The sequence below is a fragment of the Lacerta agilis genome, chromosome Z (assembly GCF_009819535.1).
Source record: "Lacerta agilis isolate rLacAgi1 chromosome Z, rLacAgi1.pri, whole genome shotgun sequence".
Classification (NCBI taxonomy): domain Eukaryota; kingdom Metazoa; phylum Chordata; class Lepidosauria; order Squamata; family Lacertidae; genus Lacerta; species Lacerta agilis.
The window spans coordinates 9,211,991-9,227,052 of record NC_046331.1 but is presented as its reverse complement, the minus strand read 5'-3'; the positions used below and the strand labels follow the sequence as shown (position 1 = coordinate 9,227,052).

General features: G+C 46.5%; 1 protein-coding gene across 2 annotated transcripts; it reads left to right on the top strand.

Annotated features, from left to right (window-relative positions):
* Positions 1-121: 121 nt before the first annotated feature.
* SLC2A8 (solute carrier family 2 member 8) lies at positions 122-14,010 on the top strand. Of its 2 annotated transcripts, XM_033137757.1 has the most exons (11): positions 122-287; positions 3,387-3,548; positions 6,080-6,242; positions 7,078-7,284; positions 7,885-7,984; positions 8,500-8,711; positions 9,977-10,123; positions 10,372-10,480; positions 10,889-11,065; positions 12,298-12,443; positions 12,983-14,010. In XM_033137757.1, the coding sequence occupies exons 2-11, from the start codon at positions 3,448-3,450 to the stop codon at positions 13,121-13,123; spliced, it is 1,503 nt and encodes a 500-aa protein (XP_032993648.1). In that variant the 5' UTR covers positions 122-287; positions 3,387-3,447; the 3' UTR covers positions 13,124-14,010. The 2 variants fall into 2 exon arrangements, with proteins under 2 accessions (XP_032993648.1, XP_032993649.1); XM_033137758.1 differs by lacking the exon at positions 7,078-7,284 and having other exon boundaries at positions 123-287.
* The last annotated feature ends 1,052 nt before the right edge of the window (positions 14,011-15,062 follow it).

Below are 15,062 nucleotides of genomic sequence, written 5' to 3'. Positions count from 1 at the left end.
ATTGAGAACGGGAGTTGCCATTGTATATTGTTGACGATGTCTGAGAGTCAAAGAGTTGTTTTTTACTTTCTCCTTCCAGGGCACAAGAGAGGCCAAGCCGGAAGTACAATCACAGGGGGAAAGTATTTAATCGTCTGTGTTTCTGGTCCGTTGTTATTTTCCGCTCCACCCTGAAAACGTGGTCCCAACTGTTTAGTTCCGCCTTGCAGTTGATTCTCAAGATTGTAGTTGCCGGCTTTGATTTGGAGGTGAAGAACGATGCTTTAGTCCTTGCATGGTAAGGGAAGGTGAGTTTGCGCCGCCCAAAGCCTCCCCCAATATTTTTTCCTTACATTATCCCGCTTCCATTCCACCCTCCTTCATCTACATCTTAATTCATTCCAGGGTGGATTTGATTTAAATAAATCACGATTTAAATCACGATTTAAATTACTAGTCAGTAAGGCTCAGGGTGGATTTAAATTTTTAAAAAATCCGATTTAAATCAAATCCACCCTGATTCATTCTACTAAGTTCCCTAATTTTGCACGCTTTCTGCCAAGCTGTCCGGTCCTCCGTCCTAGGCTATTTTATCAGTCTAGCGTCGCATTCTGTACTTCCACAGGGGTCTTGGGGAGGGGTCTTCTTAGGCCTGTTACTAAAGAAGTTGGAGGCTGATCCTGGGACCTGACCCACGACTTCTCTGGTGAAACAAGTTTTGTGCGTTGGGGGTGTTGGATTGTGAGATGACACCCAAGAAGAGCACTACAGATATGGTTAATAGCTCCTACGTGGTGCCAGAGAGAAATAATAGTGCCTGTTTGACCACTCCCTTGTGTGCCTGTGAGGGACGTGTTTCTTCCTTTGTGGGGTTCTCTGACTGTGGGGTTCCTGATGTTTTATAGGGATTGTTGTTCAGTCTTCTTCTGCAAATGCCCCCCCCCCCTGCGTTTTTACTAGCCCTTTGGAACTGCAGTACTTTTTAGGCTGACTGCCTGTTTACTCAGACCATCCCTCTTGCCTAATAATACAGGGCAGAACAGCATGGGCGTAGTCAGGGCTTTTGTTGGGGAGGGGGGAAGAACCTACGTGATTCGTCAGTTATTTCCATTGTTTTACTTGATGGGGGGCAGCTGCCCCTCCTGCTCCCCCCCCCCCGCTTTGCTACGCCCATGCAGAAGAGTGGTGATCAGCAAAGATCAGGAGCTGAGTCATAGCTTGTCACGAGAAGGAACGACCCCAACTGCCTTGAAGATGGTTGTGAGGCCACTCCCAAATAAATTTCCCTGGATCTTGAAAATTGTTCCAGCTTCAGAGCCAGTTGTAAGTGTTACCTTTCGGGGTTAGGTGTTCAGGCAGGTGGTGGCTATCCAGTTGTTCTTGGATGACCCAGATTAGAGGGAGACTGGCACAAAGTGGTCCCCATTTGTTTGCTGGCAGAGCATGGATTTTACGCCTAGATTTCTCTGGCTCAAATCTGATGCTCCAGAGGAAAGCATGTGATTGAACAAATACAGAGTGCCTTTTCTATGATGCCATCACACCTAGCCACCTTTTCTAACCTTTCTGGATTGCTTGATACTCTTCAGTAACCTTTTTGAGATGTTATAGGTAGGTAGCAGTGTTGGTCTGCCGTAGTCAAAACAAAATAATTTTTTTTAAAAAAAATTCCTTCCAGTAGCACCTTAGAGACCAACTAAGTTTGTTCTTGGTATGAGCTTTCGTGTATCTGAAGAAGTGTGCATGCACATGAAAGCTCATACCAAGAACAAACTTAGTTGGTCTCTAAGGTGCTACTGGAAGGAATTTTATTATTATTTTTCTTTTTGAGATGGGGCAGCTGGAACTGTACCAAGCGTTCTCATTATGGCGCCCCTCTAGATGTCCTTTTTATTCTGCATTCCTGGTGATTTGTACTCATGATGGTATCAGGGCAGTTATACTTGATCCCGTTTCCCATACTGTTTTGCGCATGTGCATGTCCTGCTAGCCTCCTGCTGAAATCTGATAATTTTTCATACCACAAACGTTCAGGAGGAGAGGGGCTTTGTTGTAGTAGCTTTTATTGTGCTGTAGTTCCCCTATAGATGGCAGTAAAGTAGTAACGGTGAAAAAGCATTGCAGAAAAGTAATGAAATGCACTGGTGTGTGGATAATCTAGTATGAATCCAGCACTAATGCGATATTCAATGGCATGTTGCAGAATATACCCACCTGCCGCAAGAAAAAGAACCAGTCTGGAGAGGATGTCAGGAGACCTGCAGTGCTATTGGGATTTGGTTGGCATGCTCTGATGAAGTAGGAATAAATGGGGGAGGGGGCTGAAGTGGGATAATCTGGGTTGGAGGAGGAGGGGTAATTCCCCTTTCCACCCCAAGTTCAGTTGCTTTGGAAGGGGAAGCAGGCATGCCAGCTCTTTCCTCCAACGTTGCTGCAGAGCAGGAAGCATCAGTGAAAGCTAGGGAGGCTGAACAGGAGATGGCAGCGACTGAGCAAGACCCTGAGCAGGAGGGTACTGCCTTGCCCTCTAGGATCAGGTTCTGCCTTCACAAATGGTCACAGATCCACATACCCCAACAGAATACACATTTGCAGTTCCAACATCACCACAAGGTAAGATAGTCTCTCAAGTGAGGGCACTATGGTTTGACAGGCAGAGTGTAGAAACTTGTTGGAACATTTTTGGTGCTTCCATGCAGTTTTGAATAACTTGCTCTCTCCTGAACTTCTGAATTGTGATTCCCAAGTCTTTTGTCTGCTGCTGAGCCTGTACTTCCAAGTAAGAGCCTCTGCTTGCATGTGTTGCATGGGTGTCAGGACAGTGCCCCCACAATCCTGCCTGATGAAAAAGCTTTTATAAAGTGAAAGCCTTCCTGGCTTCTTTGAGACCTTTCCATTGGGTCTATTAACAGTAGTTTCCCACTGTTATTTTTGGATCATTGATGGTTATGGTGTTCTCAGTTTTCAGAGTGCCAGTCCTTACATTACCAAAATGGTACCACCCACTCATGCAAGAGGGAGGTTATCTGTAGGCTCTGAGGAACCCCCTGGCCTCCCTGTAACAAAACCTAGCCCACCTAGCCCACTGAAATCTTGAACATGCACACAGGATCCATAGAATGTTGAGTGCGTTGAGATGGAAAGAAATGGGAATGAGAGGGAATGAAATGGAGTGCCCTGGAAGAGGGCATGGGTGGCTAGCTGGAACCCTGAACAAGAGCAGTTCATGCTACAAAGTTTTGTTGCAGTTCCCCCTTCTGCCAGCTGCAATTTTGTCTCATTTTCAGAAGTGAAGGCAGCAATGTATAGTTGAGGAAGCTAAATAGGTCACAAGACTTTCATTTGCTACTTCTTGCTTATGATCTTCATCTCCCCCCCCCTTCTCTATTTTTGTTTCTATTTTAAAGTCTTCAGGGCTAAGGAACAGACATCATTTACTGGGCAGAATTGCATTCTCCTTTGCCACCAATGGGAGATATGGCATCTGAGGAAACCAGACCCCTTTTGAGTACTGAGGTGGAGACAGAACTGTCTGCTCAAAGACCCTCTCCGCTGGAGATCTATCTGAGGTGTGTGTATTTGTCTGGCTTCTGGGAGAGAGGAGTGCGAAATAAATTTTCTGCATGTGTAAAACAGTTAGGGGGTGGGCGGATGGGCAGAGCCAGTGGGTAATTCATCTCATTTGTCTTCTGCCTTTTCTCCAAGAAGCTCAAAGTGACCCACATTCGGTTGTAGCCAGTTAACCTCTACACAGAGCAGACCCTCCAAAATTAGACATGTTCACTAATTTCCAGTTGGTGTACTCTGAGTAGAACTAACACTGCATGCAGTCCATTGTTTACCCCCCAAAAGCCCCCCCCCATTTTATCCTCACAGCAACCCCTAGGGGGTAGGTTAAGCTAAGAGAGAGAGGGTGAGGAGTGGCTATCCAATGAGCACAACATCAAGAGACAATTAATAGTTGTGCTTAAGTCTTTGAGAGTTTGGTGCATTAAACTCTCTCCAGGTTACCCTTTGCACTTTGGGGTTCTTGCTTTTTGTACAGTTGCTTTTGGGTTTTTTAAAAAACTCAAATGTCCTGTTTTTGGAAATCCGTCAAAACGCAATTGTTCTAGTTATGCACTGCTGGCCAGGAATATAAGGCTTTGCCAAATATGAACTGAGGGACAAAGTGGACAAGGTCCTCATGTTGGTTATCTAAGAGTCCAGTAGTCAGCCTCTAGCCCTCCGCCCCTTTGCCCTCACACTGTATCAGCTGTTTGTAATGGAGTTGGATGAATGACGTCTCTGCTTGCCAGATTCTGAACTGTTGGCTCAACAGAATCATCCCGAGAGGTTTTCCAAATCTGATTGAGAATCTTGAAACAAGAGGGTTTTTCTTCTAAATGCATAATCTGAGCTATTTCTGATGTTCAGGCATGCCAATCCTTGCGCAACCCAAATGGCACCATTTGTACACAAGATAACAGCAGGCTTGGAGGGGGGAGTGTTTAGTGGCGGCGGGCGGGGGTCCCAACAGAGGGAAACTCTTTCAAAAGCAGGCCAGTGACGACTGAGCATGCTTGGTATCTGTGGAATGGTGACTGCTGGGAGAGAGATTCAGAAAGTGAGGAAACGGAATGGATAATGCATGAAAAGGGCATGTCTGGCTGGAACACTCCGTGCTGCAACATTTGGTTGCTGTTTTTTTCTTTTTCTTTTTTGGTGTTTTCATTGAGTTTTCAACCACAATCCCAAGATGCTGGCCAGTCATCTCCATTTGAAGATCCTATCATTGTTTTGTGTGATAGCTGGATGTGAGTGTAGCAGCAACTCTCCCGCCCTGCAGTTTTTTTCCAGCACCTTGTATTCAGAGGCAGTTTGCTTCTGACAGTGGAAGCAGAACACTGTCATTTTGGCTAGTAGCCATTTATAGGCTTGTGAATTTGCCTAATCTTTTAAAGCCATTTACTGAACCAGCTTTACAAATGGGACCCATTGGGAGACAGTAAAAGGTAAAGGTAAAGGACCTTTGGGTGGTTAAGTCCAGTCGCAGACGACTCTGGGGTTGCGGCGCTCATCTTGCTTTTCAGGCCGAGGGAGCCGGCATTTGTCCACAGACAGCTTTCCGGGTCATGTGGCCAGCATGACTAAACTGCTCCTGGTGCATGGAGGACTGTGAGGAGTGCCAGAGCGCATGGAAACTCCATTTACCTTCCCGCCACTGTGGTAACTTTTTATCTGCTGGGAGACAGTATCACCAATAGATAAGACGTTATCAGTTATCAGTTTTCCCTAATCACATCTTATTGTCACAGCCGTGCCTTCATAATTGGGTGGGAGCCACACAGCACATCCCTTTCTACTGTCTTACACCAGGGCTGGGGAATGTGGCCTCTTCATTTGGCCCTTGGAACTATTCTCTGGCCATGTGTCCCCCCACCCCTCCCAGCCCTGCTTTGCACTCATATTTTTGCCTGGCAGGAATTAGTCCTTTAACTCTGATAATGCCCCTTGGTGGAATTGGGAGGTTTCCCCCATCTCAATCCCTGGAGGCCAGCTGCCAGTCAATGTAATGGTCTGATTTGGTATAAGGCAGTTTCCAGCATGCTTGAATATTTGTGTGTTTGGGTGCTGAACTAAATAGAAGTAGTGATGGCCACCAACTTGGATGGCTTTAAAAGAGTATAGGACAAATTCATGAAGTCTGTGGGCTACCTGTGGCTACTAGCTGCAGTAGCTATACATTCTTCCTCTACTGTCACATGCCTCTGAATGCTAGTTGCTGGGAATCACAGCTAGGGACAACACTGTGATGCTCGGGTCTTGCTTGTGGGCTTCCCAAGGACATCTAATTGATCACTGTGAGAACAGGATGCTGGAATAGGTGGACCACTGGCCTGATCCAGCAGACTTTTCTTATGTTCTTAAACAGTTTCTTTCAAAAGGAAGGGTCAGCGGAAGCACTAATACATATGCACCTGCAATTGAAAGATCTGAAACAAAAGCGTATGATGTTTTCAGGTGTTTTGCTGAGCTGCATGGTCTGCAAAAAAGAGTGGTGGTTTATTTGTCTCTTTCTCTCCCCCCCCCCTATTTTTCATTTTCACTTCTTGTGCAGCAAGGTCCAAAATCAGAACCTCTTCCTGGCTACGTTTGCTGCTGTGCTGGGACCACTAAGCTTTGGATTTGTCCTTGGTTACAGTTCGCCGGCTATTCCGAGCCTAAAGAAAGTTAGCAACCCGGAATTAAGGTTGGAGGACATTCAAGCATCTTGGTTTGGGGTAAGTCTTCTGCTCCACAAACAAAGGAAGGGCAATACTTAAGTGGCAGAGCATCTCCTTTGCGTACAGAAGATCCTAGGTTCATTCTCCAGCATCCCCAGGTAGGGCTGGAGTTGTCCCTTCCTAATACCCTAGAGACCTGCTGCACGGCAGTGTTGACAGCACTTCACTAGATGAACCCCTGTGAAATGACTTTATATAAGGCAGCTTCCTGTGTTCTTCTGTTGGTTTGATAATATGGGGTGGAAAATAAATGCTTATTTACTTGTGCCAGATTATAGAGACATAGGAAGGTTTATTGAGTCAGATCATTCTTCCATCTAGTCCAGCACTCTTGAATGTCAGCAGCTCTCCAGAGTCTCTACCTGAAGGCGGTGCATAGGAAACTGCCTTCTACCAAATCAGTACATTGGCTCATCTAGCTTAGTACTGTCTACACTGACTCTCGGCAGCTTTCCAGGGTTTTAGGCAGATATTCCCCCACAGTCCAACTTGGAGGTGCCAGTGATTGAACCTGGGACCATGAGCACACAAAGCTTATGTCCCACCATAGAGCTAGGGCCCCCTCCCTTAAAAATAAAGTAGGATTCTAGTCCTCAATAGTTCTTGCTGAATCAAACAGGAACGTAGGAAGTCGCCTTATACAGAGCAGGGGAGAAGTGTGTATGTCGCCTCCGAACTCCTTGCAGGACAGGTCAGATATAAATGTCATTTATATTGTGCCATCATTGCATACACCAAATCTTGGGTTAGTTAATGTGGTCAAAAGGGGCAGGAATCTACAATCAGAAACCGTTCAGTTGTGAGTCAGTTCCTTTTTCTTTTTCTTTTGCAGTCCGTCGTAACTTTGGGTGCTGCAGCAGGCGGGATTCTGGGGGGATATATCGTGGACAAATTTGGCCGGAAGCTTACCCTGATGCTGTGTGCCATCCCATACGTTTTTGGCTTCACAATCATAATCTCAGCTCAAAATGTCTGGATGCTTTATGTGGGCCGGCTGCTGAATGGCTTGGCCAGTGGGGTAACATCCTTGGTGGTCCCGGTAAGAGATGGCCTGCACTGTCCTTTCTCATTGCAGTTTTGTGGAAAGAGAGCCATCTGCTGAATGCCAGAAGCTGCATTTTACTGAGTTGGAGACCATTGACTCATCTAGCTCAGTATTATCCATTACAGGGATGGGGAATTTCAGGCACAGAGGCCTAACTGCACTGTTAATTAGAGAATTTCAGTACTTGATTCTGATTTTGTCACCTGTATCTACATACACCTGCCTCTGATTGCCTTGATTCTATAAGAAAAACAGGGATACATTATTGGCCCCCCTCTCCTTTTTCTTGTACTGAAAAAAATACAAAATTCTGCAAAAATATGTATTGGAAAAAATGTATTGAAAAAAAATGCAAAATTCTGCAAATTAGAGAATTTCAGTACTTGATTCTGATTTTGTCACCTGTATCTACAGACATCTGCCTCTGATTGCCTTGATTCTATAAGAAAAACAGGGATACATTATTGGCCCTTCTCTCTTTTTTCTTATATTGAAAAAAAATGCAAAATTCTGCAAATGCAAAAACAAATAAAATATATCCTTTTCTCTGTATGACTTGAACAAGACTCCCTTCCCCTTTTGTCCACACTATAGATATATATTTCTGAAATAGCCCACTCCAAAGTTCGAGGGATGCTAGGATCGTGCGTTCAGCTGATGGTGGTGACTGGCATCTTGGGAGCTTATATAGCAGGTACACCTATCTGGCTCTTGGGTTTGCACATTTTCTCTTGCAAATATCATCGTGGGATACAAGTACACCAACCAACATCTGTGGATGGCGTTGCCACAGAACGATGTGGGGAACTGAGTGGGGAGAGGGAGTGGAGTACCTTGAAAGGAGAGGTTATGACTTCATACCTTGGAGCATTTTTGCTTGGGTAGAAAGTGTCCTTGAATTCTGATCATGCCTCTTGCTTGCCTGGATGATGGGTAGAGAGTTGGTGTATGAGAATGTGTGCAGATACCAGCCTACTGTACAGAGGCAATATCTGCATTCATTTCTCACGTTTGCCTCTGGCCTCACCCACCACGGGCACCAACAGGCACTCTGTCTTAACGGAATACATCACTTGAATGCTGGGGGAGCTGTTTGCAGCTATAATGTGCACCAGTTTGCATTTAGCCCTCTGGGCGTGACAAAAGCTGGCAAGCGCCCTTTATTCCTTGCCCCTAAGAACGGCTCTGCTTTTGGGTCTCCTCCCTCAGGGATAGGGCTGGACTGGCGCTGGCTGGCCGTACTGTGTTCCGTGCCACCGTGCTTTATGCTGGGACTTGTGGCTTTCATGCCCGAAACGCCTCGCTTCCTGTTGAGCCGGAATCAGCGGCCAGAAGCCATTGCTGCTCTGCAGTTCCTGCGGGGCCCCCTGGTGGACCATGAGTGGGAATGCAGGGAGATTGAAGTGAACGCCGAAGGACAGGTAAGTGGAACTGGAACCATACTGAAACCAGGCATGTTCTTGGGTTGCAAGGGTGGGAAAGGTGGCAGGAGAATGGACCTGCGTCTTCCCCCTGCTAGCTCAGCTCTCTCCAGCTTTAGGCTTTTCAGGGGAGAAGGGTGGAAGCCTGAAGTGTTTGCCATCTGCTCCTCCTGGTGTAATCTGCCCCCTGACATTCTTTTCCTCTGCTGCTGAACTGCTCAGTAGTCAACCGCTTGCTGGAACTGCACAGGAATCAGCAGCAGTTTTGCAGATAGAACAGGGGGTGGCCTGGTACAGCCACTTACAGTCATGTCCACCTGTCACAGCTGACCTGCAGGGTGTGGGCGGGGTGCTGGGGTGAGGTCTGCTTTGCCACTTTGCATTCCCTGTGGCCAGCCAGCAGGATTGAACTTGCTGCTCGGCAGCTGATGAGTGGGGAAGGTCCAACCCTTCCCTTTGTAGGGGTCTGCTTTGTCATTGTGTTTCTCCCTGCAGGGAAAATAGTGGCGAAGCAGCAACTGGCAGCGCTGAACTCTCTGCTCCCCAGCTGATGAGTGAAGGGTGCAATCCTCCACTCTGCAGGGGTTGGTTTTGCTCACGTTTCCCTGCAGGGAACGTGCTGGCAAAACAGTACCCAGCAGGATTGACATCAGCTGATGGGCAGGTGTGCGTGGTTTTGGGGAAATGGCCCAGCTGGCCAAACTGGATCTCCTCGTGGGCCGAGATTCTAATAATGATAATAATAATAATAATAATAATAATAATTTATTTGTACCCCGCCCATCTGGCTGGGTCCCCCCAGCCACTCTGGGCGGCCTCCAACAGATATTAAAATGCATTAAAATATCACAGGTTAAAAACTTCCCTAAACAGGGCTGCCTTCATGTATTTTCTGAATGTCAGATAGTTATTTATCTCTTTGACCTCTGCTGGGAGGGCGTTCCACAGGGCGGGCGCCACTACTGAGAAGGCCCTCTGCATGGTTCCCTGTAGCTTTGCTTCTCGCAGTGAGGGAACCGCCAGAAGGCCCTCGGCGCTGGACCTCAGTGTCCGGGCTGAACGATGGGGGTGGAGGCGCTGCTTCAGGTATACAGGACTGAGGCCGTTTAGGGCTTTAAAGGTCAGCACCAACACTCTGAATTGTGCTTGGAGACGTACTGCAGTCCCTGACATCTGCAGCCAGGGTGCTGGGATCTCTACCTCAGAACCCTGACGGGTACAGTTGCCCCTCAACACTGAAACACTGGCCACGTCTTCCTTTGCAGGAGGAGCTGAGTCTGGCCGAGTTTAAGAATCCAGCCATTTACAAGCCATTCCTCATTGGTATCGCCATGATGTTCTTCCAGCAAGTGTCGGGGATCAACGCCATCATGTTTTATGCGGAAACCATCTTTGAAGAAGCCAAATTCAAGGTGGGGGGCTCCTCTGTCCTCTTGACACCTTGGGTGCAGCCATACTCATTCATATCTTGGTGAGATGCCCAGAATTGGACACAGTATTCCAAGTGTGGTCTGACTAAGGCACAATAGAGTGGTACTATTACTTCCCTTGATCTTCGGTTGATGCAGCCTAGAATAGCATTAGCTTCTATTTGCTGCTGCATCACACATTTTCACATATTTAAGATATTTATTTATTTATTTCTGTTGTGTGTTTTCAGGAGAGTGGTGCTGCTTCCATCATTGTGGGATCCATCCAAGTCTTTTTCACTGCTGTGGCTGCTCTTATTATTGATAGAAAAGGTCGAAAAGTCCTTCTGGTCGTATCAGGTATTACAGAAAAGCTATCCTTCCAGTGTGAAGTGTAGGATTCTGTGCCTTTGCAAGTTAATTTAATGTGGAACACCATGAACAGCTGGATAAAATTTTCTGGTGGTGGATGTCCAGCAAGGCAAGCTTTTATGTGTTTGAAATAACTAGCCTTAAGGCCTTAGGCCAGTGGTTAGACATCTGCTTTGCATGCAGGAGGTTCCAGGTTCAATCCCCAGCATAGCCTGACAGGACACACACTGACACTCTCTCTGTGTGTGTGTGTGAGAGAGAGAGAGAGGGGGGGGGAGGCGAAGGATGCTGGACTAGATGGTCCATTGGTCTGATCCAGCACTCTTCTAACATACACTCTTGTTCCCAAACAGTATAAATAGGTGTTCTGTTAACTTTTTATCTCATCTTTCCCAGGGTTCATTATGGCTGCCAGTGCTGCCATCTTCGCCATCTATTGCAAAATGGCTCTCCCAGTCCCCATCAACTCCTCCCTTGCCGACCCACCAAGCTCCCCTCTGAGTGCTGGTGTTGTGGAAGAAGAGCACCACCTTGCATGGTTGGCGGTATTGAGTCTGGGCCTCTTCGTCATGGGTTAGTGGGAACTTTTGCTGCAGTTGCTGTACTCACAAAAGCTGGTTTATATAGACCCATCTACCTAGAGAATTCTGGGCCTTTTGGTGCCTTGAGGAGTTTCCCAGCCACATAGTAAAGGTCGAGTATGCTTTGACTACATGGATGCTTCCCACACCAGAATGCCCTCTCTGCTGCAACAGCAGGTGATGCGGACACAGGAAATACACGTTGGAAGGGTCCTGTTTGATCACGACAAAGCCCTTTATTCCTCCTCCTTCACTGGAGTCCAGCTTTTTTGAGATCAGATTAATGACCTGCTTATTGGTAGCCTAGTGCTTGTGGAGCATAGACTTTAGGGGTAGGGAACCTTTCTTCAGTCAGAGGGTCACATTTCTTTTTCGGCAGCGTTCCGCAAGGGTCATGTGCTGGTGGTGGGTGGGGCCAGAGCAACACATGTTCAGTTTTACATTAAGCTGGTTTCTACACACAGATTCAGACACCCCTCTCTATCCTCCACCCACGCAAGCAAGTGGCATGATCCGAGTTCAATGACACATTCCGGCCAGGCAAAAGTGTGCAAGGAGGGTGTGGGTCCTGGGGTCTCAAGGAGGGTGTGGCTCCCTTGATGCCAGTCCTGGGCATAGAACTCCTGCCTCACTCAAGTCGACCTCTTAAAAGTAAACTTTGCATTATTATTATTTTCAAGTGTGTTTACCCTGCTCTTCATCCAAAAGGCTCCCAGGGCAGCTTATGAAAATTGATAATACAGTCTCTGCTATCAGTCTTGCATGCTGCATGGCATGTCATGAAAGGAAAAGGATTGGGAAGGGAGCAGGGGGAAGCAAACTTGGCACTATTTCTTTCTTATAATGGCACCTATGATGGGAAGAGTTCAAATGAGCAGCTAAAAGTTGCTCCTCTTTAAGCTGAGCTGATGGAGTGGCGCTGCTTCTCTTCTCTTTCTTTAGCCTAATGAAATGGCTGCTACCATGTGACTGTTGATGGAGAGAAGAGCCTGATGGATGCTGGCTTCCAAGCTGAACCAACGGAGTGGCTCTGCTTCCCTTCTCTCCTTCAGCTACAGCTTGTTGCTAGATAACATGTGAGGGAGAGGGGAAGCCTTGACTAGTTGCATCTCTCTGGTTTCTAATCAGGGTTGCCTGTTCATTACTGACCTTGGTCAGTTCAGGGAAACCTCTACTAACTGTGCTCTCAATGAGTTCGCTTTCTCCTTCCTCTGCAACGTGCAGGCTTTGCCTTGGGCTGGGGCCCGATCCCATGGCTGTTGATGTCTGAAATATTCCCTCTCCGAGCTCGAGGCGTAGCCAGTGGTGCCTGTGTCTTAACAAATTGGCTCATGGCTTTTCTGATCACCAAGGAGTTTCATGACCTCATGGTAAGCATCAGAATGGTTTACAGCAGGAGTGGGAACCGTGGCCCCCATTTTCTTTTCAGCAACCTTCTGGGGGCCACATGCCAGCGGCAAAAATGGGTTGTTGGATTCTGTTTGCCTACCATATGCATGCAAGGATCCTGCAAGAGTGAAAAGCGGTAACCACACTGTGATGTAGTCGGTGGAAGGACTAGGAGTCTCAGCTGCTTTTGCAACAGAGCTCTCGTGCTTACTGAGAGCATCAACCTGTGTCTGCAGTTACTACAGACATGCTAGGTTTCTGCATGCAGGAATATTATGGATGAGAAAATATTCTCTTATGTTGGGCATAGGGAACCTTTGGCCCTCTGGCTGTTGCTGAAGTACAACTCTCATGAGCCCTAGCAAGTGTGGCTGATGGCCAGGGACAGTTGTCATTCATCTACACCTAGAAGGCCAAAGGTTCCACACACCTGCTCCATTTGCCATCTCAAGAGTACAGCTCAACCACCTTGGTACTGCTTCTGGTTCTTAATCAGACATCTCTTTCTCTTCTGCCCCAGGTCTTCCTGACGCCTCATGGTACTTTCTGGTTGTTTAGTGCCATGTGTTTCTCCAATGTGCTCTTTACCATACTCTGCGTTCCTGAAACAAGAGGGAAAAGCCTAGAAGAGATAGAGGCCTACTTCCAAAGATCACACTAGCTGTTTGCAATGTTAGTGGGAAAACCTTTTCCCCTGGGTCTTGGACTTAAGGTGTGGGTGGTGACGGCTGGTGGGACCCAACTCTTCTTCAGAGATTTGCACAAATGTAAAGTCTTCACCGGGTTCAGCTGGGTCCAGAGAACTGTATGGGGTGTAGAAGGTGTGGGCAAGATGAAAGGCAGGTTCATTTTGTGTGGGGCAATGACCTACCACTTTTCAGTATTACAGCACCACATAGAATGGCAGGCATTGTTCATTTTTCTGACATCTAGAACAAGGTGATTAAGAATTGGTTTAGAACAAAACATTGCTTTTCTCTGTTCGTTGGCCATGTTCTGTGTGGCCAACCTTTTCTTCTTCTGCTGAGGACTGTATTCCTCGGGGGGGGGGGGGAGTGTAACCTGATGGGAGGGTCATCCTGATAGTAGGTGGGGCTGGAGCCAAAAGTGGGTGCCCTCTCCCCTGGGCTCAACCCCTTCCTCTCTCTGCTGTCACTTCCTTTCTCTCTGGGTCTAGAAATCTCTTACCTTGAACTACCTCCCAATTCTGTGTAATCTGGGCCTACTCTACAGGTGTAGAGGAGTGAGGCAAAGAGTCCTGAAAAGGCACAATGAGCAATGCACACAGCACGCACAAAAAACCTAGCAAAAGAGGGAAACAGGGTCTGGCTTAGCTAATGTCACCAGACTATTTTGCACCCCCAAAGTTTCTCTCACAAACAGCAGCATTTGAAAATGAGATGCACCCATGCTCTCTGAAGTGGTACACTACCAGTTCTTTCCATGATATGTGTAGATTTTAATGCAGAGGGGTTTAAAGCAGCCAAAGGTTTGTTCTGATTTGCACATGAATCGTCAAACTTGGGCAATCACGTGGGATGATTTTTTTTTTTTTTAATGAATGGGTTCAGCATGCTGCTGCCCACTAGTGCCCCCTCCTCTGGTTCTTGAGTCCTATTCAGGAGGTTAGTAGTGCTGTAACTGGGAAATGATAAATCTCATTCCCATGTTTACAATTCATGTCAATCTCTGCCCCAAGGTGACTCCATCTAAAATCATGTGATGGGGTGGGTAGGGATTGGACCCAGTTCTGCTAGTAAGGTTGCAAAGTCTTCATTTCCAGACTTCTAAACTTGTTTTGTGGAATAAAGGTTCAAAGATATGGTGCTATGTGGAATAAACCAATATATTAAATTCCATCTGATGCTTGGGAAAATCATCTTTGTTTTATTAATGTTCAGTAAATATTGAGTGCCATAAATAATACCGAGGGACAAACTAGGGAGGTCTGCTGTCCCATATTTTGACCAGAACGTAAACTTCTGCTCATCAACTAGTTTTCCAGGATGTTGAGTTTATGGGGGTGAGCTTCCAGGCCAGGGGTGGGGATTCATGCACATTCCCCCCTCTCAGTTAGAATTCATTACAATTTCTACTTTCAAATCTATTCTTAAATTTCCTCCTAGACACATTTTTCACTTGTGTCTGCACTGGGTCAGTCATCCTTAATTTGAAAGGTGCAGAATGGAGTGTATGAATGTGTGTATGAATGGAGTGTATGAGTGTGTGTGTGTGTGTGCCATTTTTGTGGGCTTATGGTAGAAAGAACAAACAAACTGGAGGATTCCCCCCACCCAGTATCTAGTAACTGAAATTTCATTAGTGAAATTGCTAACCAGAATATGTGATATTTATTATGTATTTTGTTACGAATTGCCTTCTTAATAATGCTTATTTTTTATATTTCTTTTAAAACAGAGTAGAGATGGCTTGGGGTTTTATTTTTAAGGTGCGCTTTAGAAAATGGTTTTGAGGTTTAGAAGATGTTTCTACTGAGTAAGAAATCTTTGGTGGCAAAGGATTTCCCCCCAAAATATATACCAAGAGATGCCTGCCTTTCTTTTGTCAAGTGTGGGGAATTTCGATGCTGCTGAACCACA

Bases quoted from the DNA above. Each gene is read 5' to 3' on its own strand.
- SLC2A8 (XM_033137757.1), top strand. From the start codon at position 3,448: ATGGGAGATATGGCATCTGAGGAAACCAGACCCCTTTTGAGTACTGAG. The intron at 7,985-8,499 runs GTACACCTATCT...CTCCTCCCTCAG, and splicing joins CTTGGGAGCTTATATAGCAG to GGATAGGGCTGGACTGGCGC. The intron at 10,481-10,888 runs GTATTACAGAAA...CATCTTTCCCAG, and splicing joins AGTCCTTCTGGTCGTATCAG to GGTTCATTATGGCTGCCAGT.